Below are 14,644 nucleotides of genomic sequence, written 5' to 3'. Positions count from 1 at the left end.
TATTGGAGTGTAAGAGTGAGGGATATATTGGAGTGTTACAGTGATGGATATATTGAAATGTTACAGAAAGGGATAAATTGGAGTGTTGCAGTGAGGAATATATTGGAGTGTTACATTGAGGGATATATTGGAGTGTTACAGTGAGGAATATATTGGAGTGTTACATTGAGGGATATATTGGAGTGTTACAGTGAGGAATATGTTGGAGTGCTACAGTGAGGGATGTATTGGAGTGTAAGAGTGAGGGATGTATTGGAGTGTTACAGTGAGGGTTATATTGAAGTGTTACAATGAGGGATATATTGGAGTATTACAGTGAGGGATATATTGGAATGTTACAGTGAGGGATATATTGGAGTGTAAGAGTGAGGAATATATTGGAGTGTTACAGTGAGGGATATATTGGAATGTGACAGAAAGGGATAAATTGGAGTGTTAGAGTGAGGAATATATTGGAATGTTACAGTGAGGGATATATTGGAGTGTTACAGTGAGGGATGTATTGGAGTGTTACAGTGAGGGTTATATTGAAGTGTTACAATGAGGGATATAGTGGAGTGTTACAGTGAGGGATATATTGGAGTGTCACAGAAATGGAGTGTTACAGTGAGGGATATATTGGACTGTTACAGTGAGGGATATATTGGAATGTTACAGTGAGGGATATATTGGAGTGTAAGAGTGAGGGATATATTGGAGTGTAAGAGTGAGGGATATATTGGAGTGTAAGAGTGAGGGATATATTGGAGTGTAAGAGTGAGGGATATATTGGAGTGTTACAGTGATGGATATATTGGAATGTTACAGAAAGGGATAAATTGGAGTGTTACAGTGAGGAATATATTGGAGTGTTACATTGAGGGATATATTGGAGTGTTACAGTGAGGAATATATTAGAGAGTTACATTGAGGGATATATTGGAGTGTTACAGTGAGGAATATGTTGGAGTGCTACGGTGAGGGATGTATTGGAGTGTTACAGTGAGGGATGTATTGGAGTGTTACAGTGAGGGTTATATTGAAGTGTTACAATGAGGGATATATTGGAGTGTTACAGTGAGGGACATATTGAAGTGTTAAAGTGAGGGATATATTGGAATATTACAGAAAGGGATAAATTGGAATGTTACAGTGAGGGATATATTGGAGTGTTACAGTGAGGAATATATTAGTGTTACAGTGAAGGATATATTGGAGTGTCACAGAAATGGAGTGTTACAGTGAGGGATATATTGGAGTGTTACAGTGAGGGATATATTGGAATGTTACAGTGAGGGATATATTGGAGTGTAAGAGTGAGGGACATATTGGAGTGTTACAGTGAGGGATATATTGGAATGTTACAGAAAGGGATAAATTGGAGTGTTATAGTGAGGGATATATTGGAATATTACAGAAAGGGATATATTGGAGTGTTACAGTGAGGGATATATTGGAATGTTACAGTGAGGGATATATTGGAGTGTTACAGTGAGGGATATATTGGAATGTTACAGAAAAGGATATATTGGAGCATTGCAGTGTGGAATATATTGGAGTGTTACAGTGAGGGATATATTGGAATGTGACAGTGAGGGATATATTGGAGTGTAAGAGTGAGGGATATATTGGAGTGTAAGAGTGAGGGATATATTGGAGTGTTACAGTGATGGATATATTGAAATGTTACAGAAAGGGATAAATTGGAGTGTTGCAGTGAGGAATATATTGGAGTGTTACATTGAGGGATATATTGGAGTGTTACAGTGAGGAATATATTGGAGTGTTACATTGAGGGATATATTGGAGTGTTACAGTGAGGAATATGTTGGAGTGCTACAGTGAGGGATGTATTGGAGTGTAAGAGTAAGGGATGTATTGGAGTGTTACAGTGAGGGTTATATTGAAGTGTTACAATGAGGGATATATTGGAATATTACAGTGAGGGATATATTGGAATGTTACAGTGAGGGATATATTGGAGTGTAAGAGTGAGGAATATATTGGAGTGTTACAGTGAGGGATATATTGGAATGTGACAGAAAGGGATAAATTGGAGTGTTAGAGTGAGGAATATATTGGAGTGTTACAGTGAGGGATATATTGGAGTGTTACAGTGAGGGATATATTGGAGTGTTACAGTGAGGGATATATTGGAGTGTTACATTGAGGGATATATTGGAGTGTTACAGTGAGTAATATGTTGGAGTGTTACAGTGATGGATATATTGGATAGTTACAGTGAGGGATATATTGGAATGTTACAGTGAGGGATATATTGGAGTGTAAGAGTGAGGAATATATTGGAGTGTTACAGTGAGGGATATATTGGAATGTGACAGAAAGGGATAAATTGGAGTGTTAGAGTGAGGAATATATTGGAGTGTTACAGTGAGGGATATATTGGAGTGTTACAGTGAGGGATATATTGGAGTGTTACAGTGAGGGATATATTGGAGTGTTACATTGAGGGATATATTGGAGTGTTACAGTGAGGAATATGTTGGAGTGTTACAGTGAGGAATATGTTGGAGTGTTACAGTGATGGATATATTGGATAGTTACAGTGAGGGATATATTGGAATGTTACAGTGAGGGATATATTGGAGTGTAAGAGTGAGGGATATATTGGAATGTTACAGTGAGGGATATATTGGAGTGTTACAGTGAGGGATATATTGGAGTGTTACAGTGAGGGATATATTGGAGTGTTACATTGAGGGATATATTGGAGTGTTACATTGAGGGATATATTGGAGTGTTACAGTGAGGGACATATTGAAGTGTTAAAGTGAAGGGTGCGAGGTATACTGGAGTGTTACAGTGAATGGTGCAAGGTATATTGGAGCGTTACAGTGAAGGGTGTGAGGTATAATGGAGTGTTACCGTGAAGGGTGCGAGGTACTTTGGAGTGATACAGTGAGGGATATATTGATTATGGTGAAGGGTGCGAGGTATATTGGAGTGTTGCAGTGAAGGGTGTGAGGTATATTGGAATGTTACAGTGAGGGATATATTGGATTATTAAATTGAAGGATGTGAGGTATGTTGGATTGTTACAGCGAAGGGTGCGAGGTATATTGGGGTGTTACAGTGAAGGGCGCGAGGTATATTGGGGTGTTACAGTGAAGGGTGCGAGGTATATTGCAGTGTTACGGTGAAGGGTGCGAGGTATATTGGAGTGTTACAGTGAGGGGTGTATTGATTACAGTGAAGGGTGCGAGGTATATTGGAATGTTAAAGTGGGGGTTATATTGAAGTGTTACAATGAGGGATAAATTGGAGTGTTACAGTGAGGGACATATTGAAGTGTTAAAGTGAGGGATATATTGGAATATTACAGAAAGGGATATATTGGAGTGTTACAGTGAGGGATATATTGGAGTGTCACAGAAATGGACTGTTACAGTGAGGGATATATTGGAATGTTACAGTGAGGGATATATTGGAGTGTAAGAGTGAGGGATATATTGGAGTGTTACAGTGAGGGATATATTGGAATGTTACAGAAAGGGATAAATTGGAGTGTTATAGTGAGGGATATATTGGAGTGTTACAGTGAGGGATATGTTGGAGTGTTACAGTGAGGGATATATTGGATAGTTACAGCGAGGGATATATTGGAATGTTACAGTGAGGGATATATTGGAGTGTAAGAGTGAGGGATATATTGGAGTGTTACATTGAGGGATATATTGGAGTGTTACAGTGAGGAATATGTTGGAGTGTTACAGTGAGGGATATATTGGATAGTTACAGTGAGGGACATATTGAAGTGTTAAAGTGAGGGGTGCGAGGTATACTGGAGTGTTACAGTGAATGGTGCAAGGTGTATTGGAGCGTTACAGTGAGGGATATATTGATTATAGTGAAGGGTGCGAGATATATTGGAGCGTTACAGTGAAGGGTGTGAGGTATATTGGAATGTTACAGTGAGGGATATATTGGATTATTAAATTGAAGGATGTGAGGTATATTGGATTGTTACAGCAAAGGGTGCGAGGTATATTGGGGTGTTACAGTGAAGGGTGCGAGGTATATTGGAGTGTTCCAGTGAAGGGTGCGAGGTATATTGGGGTGTTACAGTGAAGGGTGCGAGGTATATTGGGGTGTTACAGTGAAGGGTGCGAGGTATATTGGGGTGTTACAGTGAAGGGTGCGAGGTATATTGGGGTGTTACAGTGAAGGGTGCGAGGTATATTGGGGTGTTACAGTGAAGGGTGCGAGGTATATTGGGGTGTTACAGTGAAGGGTGCGAGGTATATTGGGGTGTTACAGTGAAGGGTGCGAGGTATATTGGGGTGTTACAGTGAAGGGCGCGAGGTATATTGGAGTGTTACAGTGAAGGGCGCGAGGTATATTGGAGTGTTCCAGTGAAGGGTGCGAGGTATATTGGAGTGTTACAGTGAAAGATGCGAGGTATATTGGAGTGTTACAGTGAGGAATATATTGGAATATTACAGTGAGGGGTGCGACGTATACTTGAGTGTTACAGTGAGAGGTGTGGGGTGTATGAGCGTGTTACAGTGAGAGATGCGGGTATATCGGAATGTTACACTGAGGAGTGCGGGACGTTACAGAGAGTGGTGTGGCATATGTCAGAGTGTTACACTGAGGGATACATGGTATATCAGAGTTTCACAGTGAGAAGTCCAAGGTTTATCAGAATGCTACAATGAGGAGTGCAGGGGATATCAGAATGTTATTTTCAGGTTGTGAGATAGATCTGAGTGTTCCAGTAAAGGGTGTGGAATATATCTGAATACTACAGTGAGAGAGTGTGGGGTAGATCATAGATTGTTGCACTGAGAGGTTTAGGCTTTATCAGAGTATATTACTGTGAGTGGTGTTTAGGCATCTCTTGTGATTCGCAACTTACTCTCCCTATACTAATCTCGTCCTAGCTTGATGAACACTGACAGTGGAGTGCTGGCGTCAAACAGCAGCAAATTGGTCTGATTAAGGAATAAAATTATATAATCTTTCCAAGAAAACTCAGTACAAAAAGACAACATATCAGGAGCGCGCAAAACTTCTCCAGCAATCTCCTCACAATCATAAGAGACTCGCAGTCTTGTCATCTGTGAGTTATTCGACTTGGTCATCTGGTCAGATAAATATAGAGTCTGGCAGGACTCCAATATGATTTCCTCTCTCATACACAGATTCCACTACTTCCAAACTGGGTAAACCTTAGACAAAAGCTTCATTCACAAAAAACCCTTAATCTGTTGTGATGCAGGAGTTCCTCAGGGCAGCATCCTTGGCTCAACCATTTTCAGTTGCTTCATCAATGGCCCTCTCTCTGTCGTAAGATCAGGAGTAGGACTGTTCACTGATTGTTCCACAATGTTCAGCTCCATTTGCAATTCCTCCAATAATGCTGTGGAGATGCCGGTGATGGACTGGGGTTGACAATTGTAAACAATTTTACAACACCAAGTTATAGTCCAGCAATTTTATTTTAAATTCACAAGCTTTCGGAGGCTTCCCCTGACGAAGGGGGAAGCCTCCGAAAGCTTGTGAATTTAAAATAAAATTGCTGGACTATAACTTGGTGTTGTAAAATTGTTTACAATTGTCAACCCCAGTCCATCACCGGCATCTCCAATAATGCGACAGCCCTTCCTCTTGAATTCTCAGTAGAGATTCCATGTTGGGAGAGTTGAGTGTGGAAAGCTCTTAACTTATTTGTCTGCCACTGTTTGTTTTGTTCTGGGTGATTGGTCTATAAGATGTTCCATTCAACAAAAGCCTTGACTGCCATGCAATACAGTAGCACTTGGTTCACTGCAACTCGGCCACAATGTTCAGAGCTTTGTCCAGTGCCAGCTGGCACAATACAAGCTTCTTGCTGTCTGGTTTAAAGTGGCCCTTCTCCCTCCTGTCAGATTGAGAATTAAAATGAATAGAAGAGCCCCCACCAGGGGTCAGCAAGTTTATCCAATGCGTACCTAAGCCATACAGACCAGGAATGTCCCAGGTGCTGAGTTAGATGATCTCAGCCAGGGGAGCAGTTACGGTGCTACAACTCGACTAAGTACCCCTGGACTAGGGATAAAAAAAATCAACCAGAGTCCATGCTCCTGATCACTGTTCACTGACTCCTGCTGGAAAGTGCATATGTGTGAATAGGATGAGCCTCAACTGTGATAATCTCCATGATCAAATATCCTGCCAATACTCACTGTCTAGGTTCTTGGCCATTTGGGGTACTGGACAAAGACCTTTGGAACTGGATGCCGAGATGTGTAATGGGAGAAAACATTTATGAATACATTCTTTTCTGAAATTAGTAAACTGAAATGAGCAGAGCGAGAGACTCAGTGATGAGCTCAACCTCTCACCCAGGTTTGTAAGAAAACCATAAACCTCGTGCCAGATGGCCCTCTTAGAATAGTGCCATTCCCATTAGGTTGGCATAGCTCAGGAGGACCAGGCACTGAGTGACCGTGTACTGACCGTCTCAGGAGGACCAGGCACTGAGTGATAGTGTACTGACTGTCTCGGGAGGCCCAGCACTGAGTGACAGTGTACTGACCATCTCAGGAGGACCAGGCACTGAGTGACATTGTACTGACCGTCTCAGGAGGACCAGGCACTGAGTGACAGTGTACTGACTGTCTCGGGAGGCCCAGCACTGAGTGACAGTGTACTGACTGTCTCGGGAGGCCCAGCACTGAGTGACAGTGTACTGACTGTCTCGGGAGGCCCAGCACTGAGTGACAGTGTACTGACCGTCTCAGGAGGACCAGGCACTGAGTGACATTGTACTGACCGTCTCAGGAGGACCAGGCACTGAGTGACAGTGTACTGACCATCTCAGGAGGACCAGGCACTGAGTGGTAGTGTACAGACTGTCTCGGGAGGCTCAGCACTGAGTGACTGTACTGACCGTCTCCCGAGGACTAGGCACTGAGTGAGTTCCCTGGGATGTAAAGTATATTTTTGTTTTCGCTTTGCTCTGCAGCACATGAATATCTAAGCACACTGTGTGCATTTGCCTCGTAAATGGTTTAAGTCTTGTTTGGAGCCTCAGTATGTGAATACGAGGTCTGGTTACAATAGAAGAGTAAAATGTTGACTTTGACTTTCTTCAATAATAACAGCAATGATGATTTTTAAACAATGAGGTAAGACTGTGGCTTTCAAACTCTTCCAAACACACTTCATTACAAAAAAAATCTCATCACAAGTTTGATCAATTAATAGTTAAAATGTCTAACTGACATTGCAGTCCCTCTCCACCCCATCCCACCGCCCCCCCCTCCACCTCGCCCTGTGCAGAGGTGCAACATTGCTGAGTCTTTGCTGAAACACAAGCAATTTTCCCAAAAGCTTTCCTGAACCTGGCCATGGCTGGACTCACTTACCCAGAATACAGGTGCCGTAGACAGGATCACAGTCAGCCTCGATGCAGGGGCAGGGGTGGGCACAGTTGGCTCCGTAGTGTCCCGAGGGACAGGTCACGTTGCAGCTAGCAAAGGGGGTGGGGGAAATAGATTGGAGAAACATAACAATTGTTAAAATCTTCAAGCAGCAGCCTTTCAGCACCAACACAGCTCACACCGGCAGGTCAAACTTACTTAAACATTCATTTTTTGTTCTGTCAATGTCTCAATTGTTCCCACAGAACCTCCATCAGCTTTTCTTCACTCTCCCAGAATTGCTTTGTTCTCATCCTTGTTTTCAAATCCCTCCATGGCCTCGCCCCTCCCTATTTCTGTGTCCTCCTCCAGCCCTGCAACCCTCCGAGATCTCTGCGCTCCTCCAATTCTGGCCTCTTGTGCATCCCCTATTTCCTTTGCCTCGCCATTGGCGGTCATGCCTTCAGCTGCCAAGGCCCTAAGCTCTGGAATTCCCTCTCTAAATCTCTCCGCCTCTCTACCTCTCTCTCTTCCTTTAAGATGCTCCTTAAAACCTGACTCTTTGACCAAGCTTTTGGTCACCTGTCCTAAAATCTCCTTATGTGAATCGGTGTTAAATTTTGTTTGATAATTGCTCCTGTGAAGCGCCTTGGAACATTTTACTACTTTAAAGGCGCCATATAAATGTAAGTTGTTGTTGCTTGACGTTTTTTTTTTGCTGATTCAATAGATTATTTTGTTCTATATCAAAGTTTGCTTCTTATTTCAAACACTACAGTTACAGCCCACCAATCGTGGAACGGTGAGGAGATGGTGAAAGTTCTGGATAGTTTCAATGCCCTTGGGTTTACAGCAATAAGCTGCATGGCATTGGTAACTCTGAGTGCTGAGTGCTGTGTGCAGCATGTTCTCAGACACACTGGGGGGTAGATTTTGACTTTATGCGATAGTGTGAAACAGGTGATAGTAAGTCAGCAGCCCATTTTACATCTCTCCTGAAATAAAAATCGGGAGAGATGCAAAACAGGCGACCGATTCGTTCTCACCCATTTTACACTATCTCACAAAGTCAAATCTACATAGAATTACACAGAATTTACAGTAGAGAAACAGGCCATTCGGCCCAACTGGTCTGTGCCGGTGTTTATGCGACAAATGAGCCTCCTCCCTCCCCTCTTCATTTAACCCTATCAGCATATCCTTCTAAAAAGGTTTAAGGGGGGAGACCTCCTGGGCTCTTCTTTGAAACAGTGCCATGGCATCTTTTACGTCCACCTGAGCGGGCAGACAGGGCCTCCCTTTAACGTCTTATCCAAAAGATGGAAGTTACCCTCACTGTCCAGTAACAGCTCTAAACTAAATCCCTAATTCACCTTTTCAGAAAGCAACTCTCCAGTTGGTATTGCAAACTCCGCCTCCCTTTCCTTCCCTGACTTTCCCACTTTTGCCTGGTGCCTCTGACATGCGTCGACACGGCCTGCACATGGCACACTCTGAGGCATGATCACGCCAATAGTCCCATTCCCATCCCAGGCCCCTCAAAAGGCCCTGCAGCACATTCCGTTAACACAAATAAAATTCACAAGCGGCAATCGTTTTTCAGGGCACCGCTGAGGGGACAGGGTGATCTGTCGTTAGCTGGGGTTACGCACGCTGTCTGGCAAGACCAAAGGCAACAAGGCCACTCTCCACGAACTCTCCGAATAACTCTCCACTCTGTGCCCAACAGCAGCTGCTCACCGTGGACACTTCACAATCATTCAATTGTAGCCAATTGTTATATGAAAGGCTTCAGTGGGATCATTCCATCTATCAGGCTGGAAGGCAAATTTCCTCAGAAGCCAAGGAATGTTGCAGGCCTCCAGGATGTGGCTGAGGGAGGAGAGAGGCAGGGGGGAGTGATCGAAAACAGCAGAACCATTTAATGTTAAAAGTGTCAAAACAAATTCCTATCAAGATGGTTTTTTCTCTGGAGTCTAGAAAATGTTTCCATTTTGCATTTCGCAAATCCCCACATAACTGGCCCTTGACCATAAGGCCCTGTCATGGAATTTGTACTTTAGTCTGTGACTGAGAAACATATAATCCTTCCCCCCCACCAAATAAAATCACAACTCAGGCTGTAGGAGCAGAGCAGGAAGTGGCCGGATTCAGGCAGCACTCCAGCTGGATTGTACAGCGCAACATCCGGACGAAATCTCTTTGAACACTCAGACAGTTCTCTTATGCCAAAGCTAAATTAGACATGTGAGCACAGCGTTTACCCTGCCCCCACTCCCCCCACCTCCCCCCAGCACCACCCTCCAGAGACACAGAGCAGAACAATGTGCTGGCACGGTAACTCCACGCTGCAGCACTTTCAGATATACCTACAAGCCAGCTCTAACATAGCAGGCACTGCTTGTGGCTCCTTCTCTAAGCAAAACCACATGAAACACTAATTCTCCAGCATTAAACTATGTCTAATTCAGCACTAAACTGTCAGTCTCACTCGGAGGAATGGCTGGTGTGGGTTAAGGAAAAATGTCACTCTGATGCATTCAGGCCTGCTCATCTGACATGAAGGTTAAGTGTCAGCTTAGCTCTCGCCTCTGACCCAGAAGGTCATGGGTTCAACCTCACTCGAGGACTTCAACACATAATCTAGGTCGACATTTCAGTGATGGTACAGTGCAGCTACTTACCATGGCTAACAAACTCACAGTCAGATGCATGTATGGTCCAGATAGCCACACGCCCATCACCCAGAGATTATCTATATGCACGCAAAGTTCAACTCCAAGCACGAGTTCATTATGGGTGAGGGGAGGAGGCAAAGGATCCACTGAGACATTATACAGATCAGGACCACGTGCTTTGTCGCAGGGTGTAAGGCCAGTGAAAGCAGATGATGCTCACACTGGACTGAGATGGGAAAAGCTAAATTTAAATAAAATTACCTGACTGTCCAGCAGCAATGAATAGCTCATGACTAACATCAACAGGAAGAGCATCCCCTGCTCTTTCTCTCAAATAAAGACTTATATTCACATGCATACCCACCCAAACTCACACACATCAAGCAGTAAGATGACCACCTGTCTGGCTTTGAACACAACACTCCAGTATCAGGGATGGTTGCTGATTATTTTTGAGCATTGAAAATTGGACAGAAACATTTGTTTTGTGACTGCTACACTAACATTAATGCTTTGTGCAGGTGCGGGCTGGATCTTTTTGTATATACTTACAACATCTTTTTAAATGTCAAGCATCTGTACAGTTTTGGACTGGGCAAAAATTGGCAACATATTGAGCCTTCAGCAAGTCTCTATCTAAAGCTTTGGTAGGTATAGTGTCTGATAGACTGGGCTGCTGAGAAATGAGCCCTTCTGTGTATTCTGTCCAATTGTAACAACTAAAGATTTTATTCCTGTTCCGTATTGAGACTGAGGAGATCGCCTACAGCAAAGAGGGCCTTGAGCAAGAAAATATAGGTTTTGGGCATAAAGCAGTGAACTGCTGGCTTAGGAGCTGCATTACCAGGGCTGGACAGCAGATTCACTGCTGCCATTTCTTGAAAGTGGCAGTGCACAAGGCAGGGAGAACATTAAATTAAATAAATCACGTACCGAAGAAAGAATAAACAAAATAAAAGGAAAGAACACCAGAAAATCCAACAGATTTCTGTACAGGAGATGAGGGAAACAATGGGAGAGGAGCAGACACCAGCTTTGCTGCTTCAATCTGGCCATAAACCCTATACAGCACGGGGATGCAGTAAAGAAAATGGGCTATATACTAGCCCCACTCTAACCATTTTGATCCTTGTCCTGCTCCTATGCTGAGCATCTATCTTGTATGAAGGTGTTACTCATGATGTCAGGTTCAAGTGTCAGCTCCAGGGCATCATAGCCTAGGCTGATTCTCCAGTGTAGTACTGAGGGAGTACAGTATTGTTAGAGGCGCTTGCCCTTGAAATGAGACATGAAACTGATGGCCCATTTGCATTTTTAGATGGATGATCAAGATCCCATGGTACTATTTGAGGAGCAGCAGGGAGTTCTCCTGGTCTCCTGGACAAAATTCGTCCCTCATTCAATACCACTAAAAACAGATTAACTGTCACATTGTTGTGCTCAAAATGGGTGCTGTGCTTGATTACACTTACTGCACTTCAATGTATGTAAAACAAAAAAAGAACATATTGGAAGTACACAGCAAGTCAGTCAGCATCTACAAAGAGGAAAGATAGGATAGAGTTTGAAGTGTAATTTCCTTCATCAGGCTACACCCAAAACATTAACCCGTCTTTTCACAGATGTTGAGTTTTTTAAAAATGAATTCCCGTTGTCAAGGCCCGGCCTTTATTGCCCATTCCTAGTTGTCCTGAAAAGGTGGAGGTGGGCCTTCCTCTTGAACCGCTAGCAATTTGATACAACTGAGTGGCTTGCTAGGCCACATCAGAGGGCAGTTAAGAGTCAACCACGTCGGAACTGCAGTCACATATAGGCCAGACCTGGTATGGACTGCAAGTTTTCTTCCCTAAAGGACATTAGTGAACCAGTTGGGTTTTTAAGACAATCCGACAGCTTCATGGTTTACTGTATTTCCTGCACTTTCTGTTTTGTTTTAGATTTCCACCATTTGCTGTTTCTTTCTTTTTCTTTTTTCCACTGTATATGAAGCACTTTGAGAATTTGAGAAATGTGCTGAGGCGATGTAGAAATGTAAGCCTTTCTTTATTCTTGCCAGCACGTATTAACTCATTCCTGCCTGTCCAACAACAGTAACTTGCATTTATAGAACGTCCTTAACATAAATGAAATGTCCTGAGGTATTTCACAAATACACATTGAGCCAGAAAGGGAGAGACTACGAGGAATGACTGAATGCTTGGTTGAAGGATTTAAAATTTATTGCATTAGGGGATGGGATCCTGGAGTTTATCAGTGAGGAGGGGGTAATGCGAGACCAGGATTTACTGCAGGACAGGATATAAGTGGCAGAATTATGGACTAATTGGAGTTTATGGACAGTGCAAGATGGAAGGTCAGCAAAGAGAGCATTGGAGTAGAGTCTGGAGGTGACAAAAGCATGCCTAAGGATTTCTGCATTGGAGAGGTTGAGGTATGGGTGAAGGCAGGAGATATTGGAGAGGTAGAAGTAAGTAGTCTTGGTGATGGACGAGGTGTGAGGTTTAAAGCTCAAGGACACTGATATTGCAAATGGCCTGTTTAAGCCTTCGAATGTCACCAGGGAGGGAAACAAATTTGATGTCAATGGAGTAAGGTTTGTAGCAGGGCAGAAGGTAATGGTTTCAGTCTTCCCAATGTTGAGTTGCAGGAAGTTGCGATTCTTCCATGACTTAGATAAACAGTCTGACAAAACAGAGGTAGTCAAAGGTCCAAGAGAAGTGGTGGAGAGGTAGATCTGGGTATCAGTGTAAATGTGGAAGCTGACCACCTGTCCATGGACAATGTCCCCGTGTAGGTAGCGTATAGAAAGGTAAAAAGGAGAGAGCTAAAGATGAACCCTCATGGGACCCTGGGGGTGACTGTGCATGGGAGGGGAGAGAAACCATTATGTGAGATGCTTTGGCTGCATGTGGATAGGTAGCAATGGAGCCAGAGAAGGGCAATCCCATGGAACTCAATGACAGAGGGGAGATATTGGAGGAGAATGGTGCGGTCAACCATATCAAAACATGCAGAAAGTTGGAGGAGGATACGAAGGGATAATGCACCATGGTCATGGTCACAGAGGGTGCCATTCATGAATTTGCTTAGGATTATTTTGGTGCTGTGAAAAAGACTGAAGCCAGACTGGAGGAAATCAAACAGAGAATTGTAGGAGAAATGGGCATATAGCTGGGAGGTGATGTCACATTCAGGGACCATAATGAGGAAAGGGAGGTTGAAAATAAGCAGTAGTTGGAGAGGACAGAAAGGTCAAGGGTGGGTTTTTCTGAGGCGGGTTGTGATGAAGCTAGCTTTAAAGGTGAGCAGGATGGTGCCTGAGGAAAGGGATCCATTGACAATGTCAGCTAGCCTTGTTGCCCTTATAATAGGAGGGGGGAACGAATCAGCCCAGGTTCCTCTCCTGTTTACTATCCAGCGATGCCTACAGGAGATTACTGCATAGATCTGGGATGAGGACAGCATCAGGTTTAGCTGTGGTGCCCTCCACTTTTAAATAGCCTACTGAAACTCATTGTCAAGGTTCGCAAGAAGAATGGGCAGTTGGGGGAGATACCAGTGGATGCTGTCACCCATATAACCAAACCCTGCAGGAGTGAACATCTTCAGATACTGTGGAGAAAGATGGAGCCATTTTCAAAAAGTAAAAAAAACAGGCCTGCTCCACCTCCTCCTTTATAGTTCGCAAGGACCTGGTGCAGTCAGTGCCCATCAGCAGGGGGGCTTGGTTTTGGCTGGCAAGCTCTGTGGCCCTAACAGGAGGCCTGTGCAAAAATTGTGGGGGGGAGGGGGGAGAAGAATCAGAAGGGGAGACAGAGTAACTGTTATTGTGCAGATCTACAGCTGCACTTCCTGCAAAAGAGAGAGAAAAATCACAGCGCTATAAATATCAGCCGACTCTGACCCCTGCAACCTCTGCTCACATCTGTCCCAGAGGCTCATGGGCAGGAAATGATCAGCAGCTACTTCCTCAGGCCGAACAGACTGGAGCTCTGAGCTAATCCTGAATCAGTGTAAAACGCTGATTGTTATTCTGTGGTTGTACTCAGTAGTCCCTTGTGTATCAGCCACTAAATAAGATTCTCATTTACTACAGGATGGGAACAGGTCCAGGCACTACCCCAGGAAAGACTTACTGCTCACTGAGACTTTTAATGCACAGGCTCTTCCTGTAGCTCTGAAGTGAACAACAAGTCACAACTGTGCAGACGGATCTAATGAACAAAGTCACCTCTGCCGAGGTCTACACCCCCTGATCAGAAAGCAGACAAATACTCCAAGAGTTCATGTAAGAGCAAAGCTCCTGAACCTTGTGCTAAATTAAGAGCTTCACTCCATTACCTTGCTAGCGGTGTCTTCAAAGCTGTTCACTGGGCGGTGCTACACTGTCTCAAACACACATTTTTCAGTGACTGGGGCTGAAAAGCTGAAGGCACTGATCTCTACACTTACACCAGGTTTGTACCCACAATAGATGTCAGTGGGTGAACTCACCTGGGTGAACTTTCCGGGGTCAGAGGGAGGCTCCTTAATTTGCATTCCTATGGAGGTTGCCCACATCACCAGGAGTGTAACTATGGTGCCCGCCATGCTAGGTAGGCTGGAAAGCCTAGCTGAAGA

The 14,644-nt window shown here is 43.9% G+C and overlaps 1 protein-coding gene and 1 long non-coding RNA gene across 2 annotated transcripts in view; one reads left to right on the top strand and one right to left on the bottom strand.

Annotated features, from left to right (window-relative positions):
• scarf2 (scavenger receptor class F, member 2) overlaps positions 1–14,644 on the bottom strand; it is a 49,273-nt gene that overhangs the window by 13,920 nt on the left and 20,709 nt on the right. Inside the window, exon 7 of the mRNA XM_068005919.1 lies at positions 7,353–7,456. Coding sequence (XP_067862020.1) covers positions 7,353–7,456 — 104 coding nt within the window. The remainder of the gene's footprint in view (positions 1–7,352; positions 7,457–14,644) is intronic.
• The window catches only part of LOC137342177 (uncharacterized), a 37,841-nt gene that overhangs the window by 3,788 nt on the left and 19,409 nt on the right, over positions 1–14,644 (top strand). The window lies entirely within an intron of this gene.

The sequence above is a fragment of the Heptranchias perlo genome, chromosome 25 (assembly GCF_035084215.1).
Source record: "Heptranchias perlo isolate sHepPer1 chromosome 25, sHepPer1.hap1, whole genome shotgun sequence".
Taxonomy (NCBI): Eukaryota; Metazoa; Chordata; class Chondrichthyes; order Hexanchiformes; family Hexanchidae; genus Heptranchias; species Heptranchias perlo.
The sequence above is the reverse complement of the archived record's forward strand: the minus strand, read 5'-3'. Positions and strand labels throughout refer to the sequence as shown.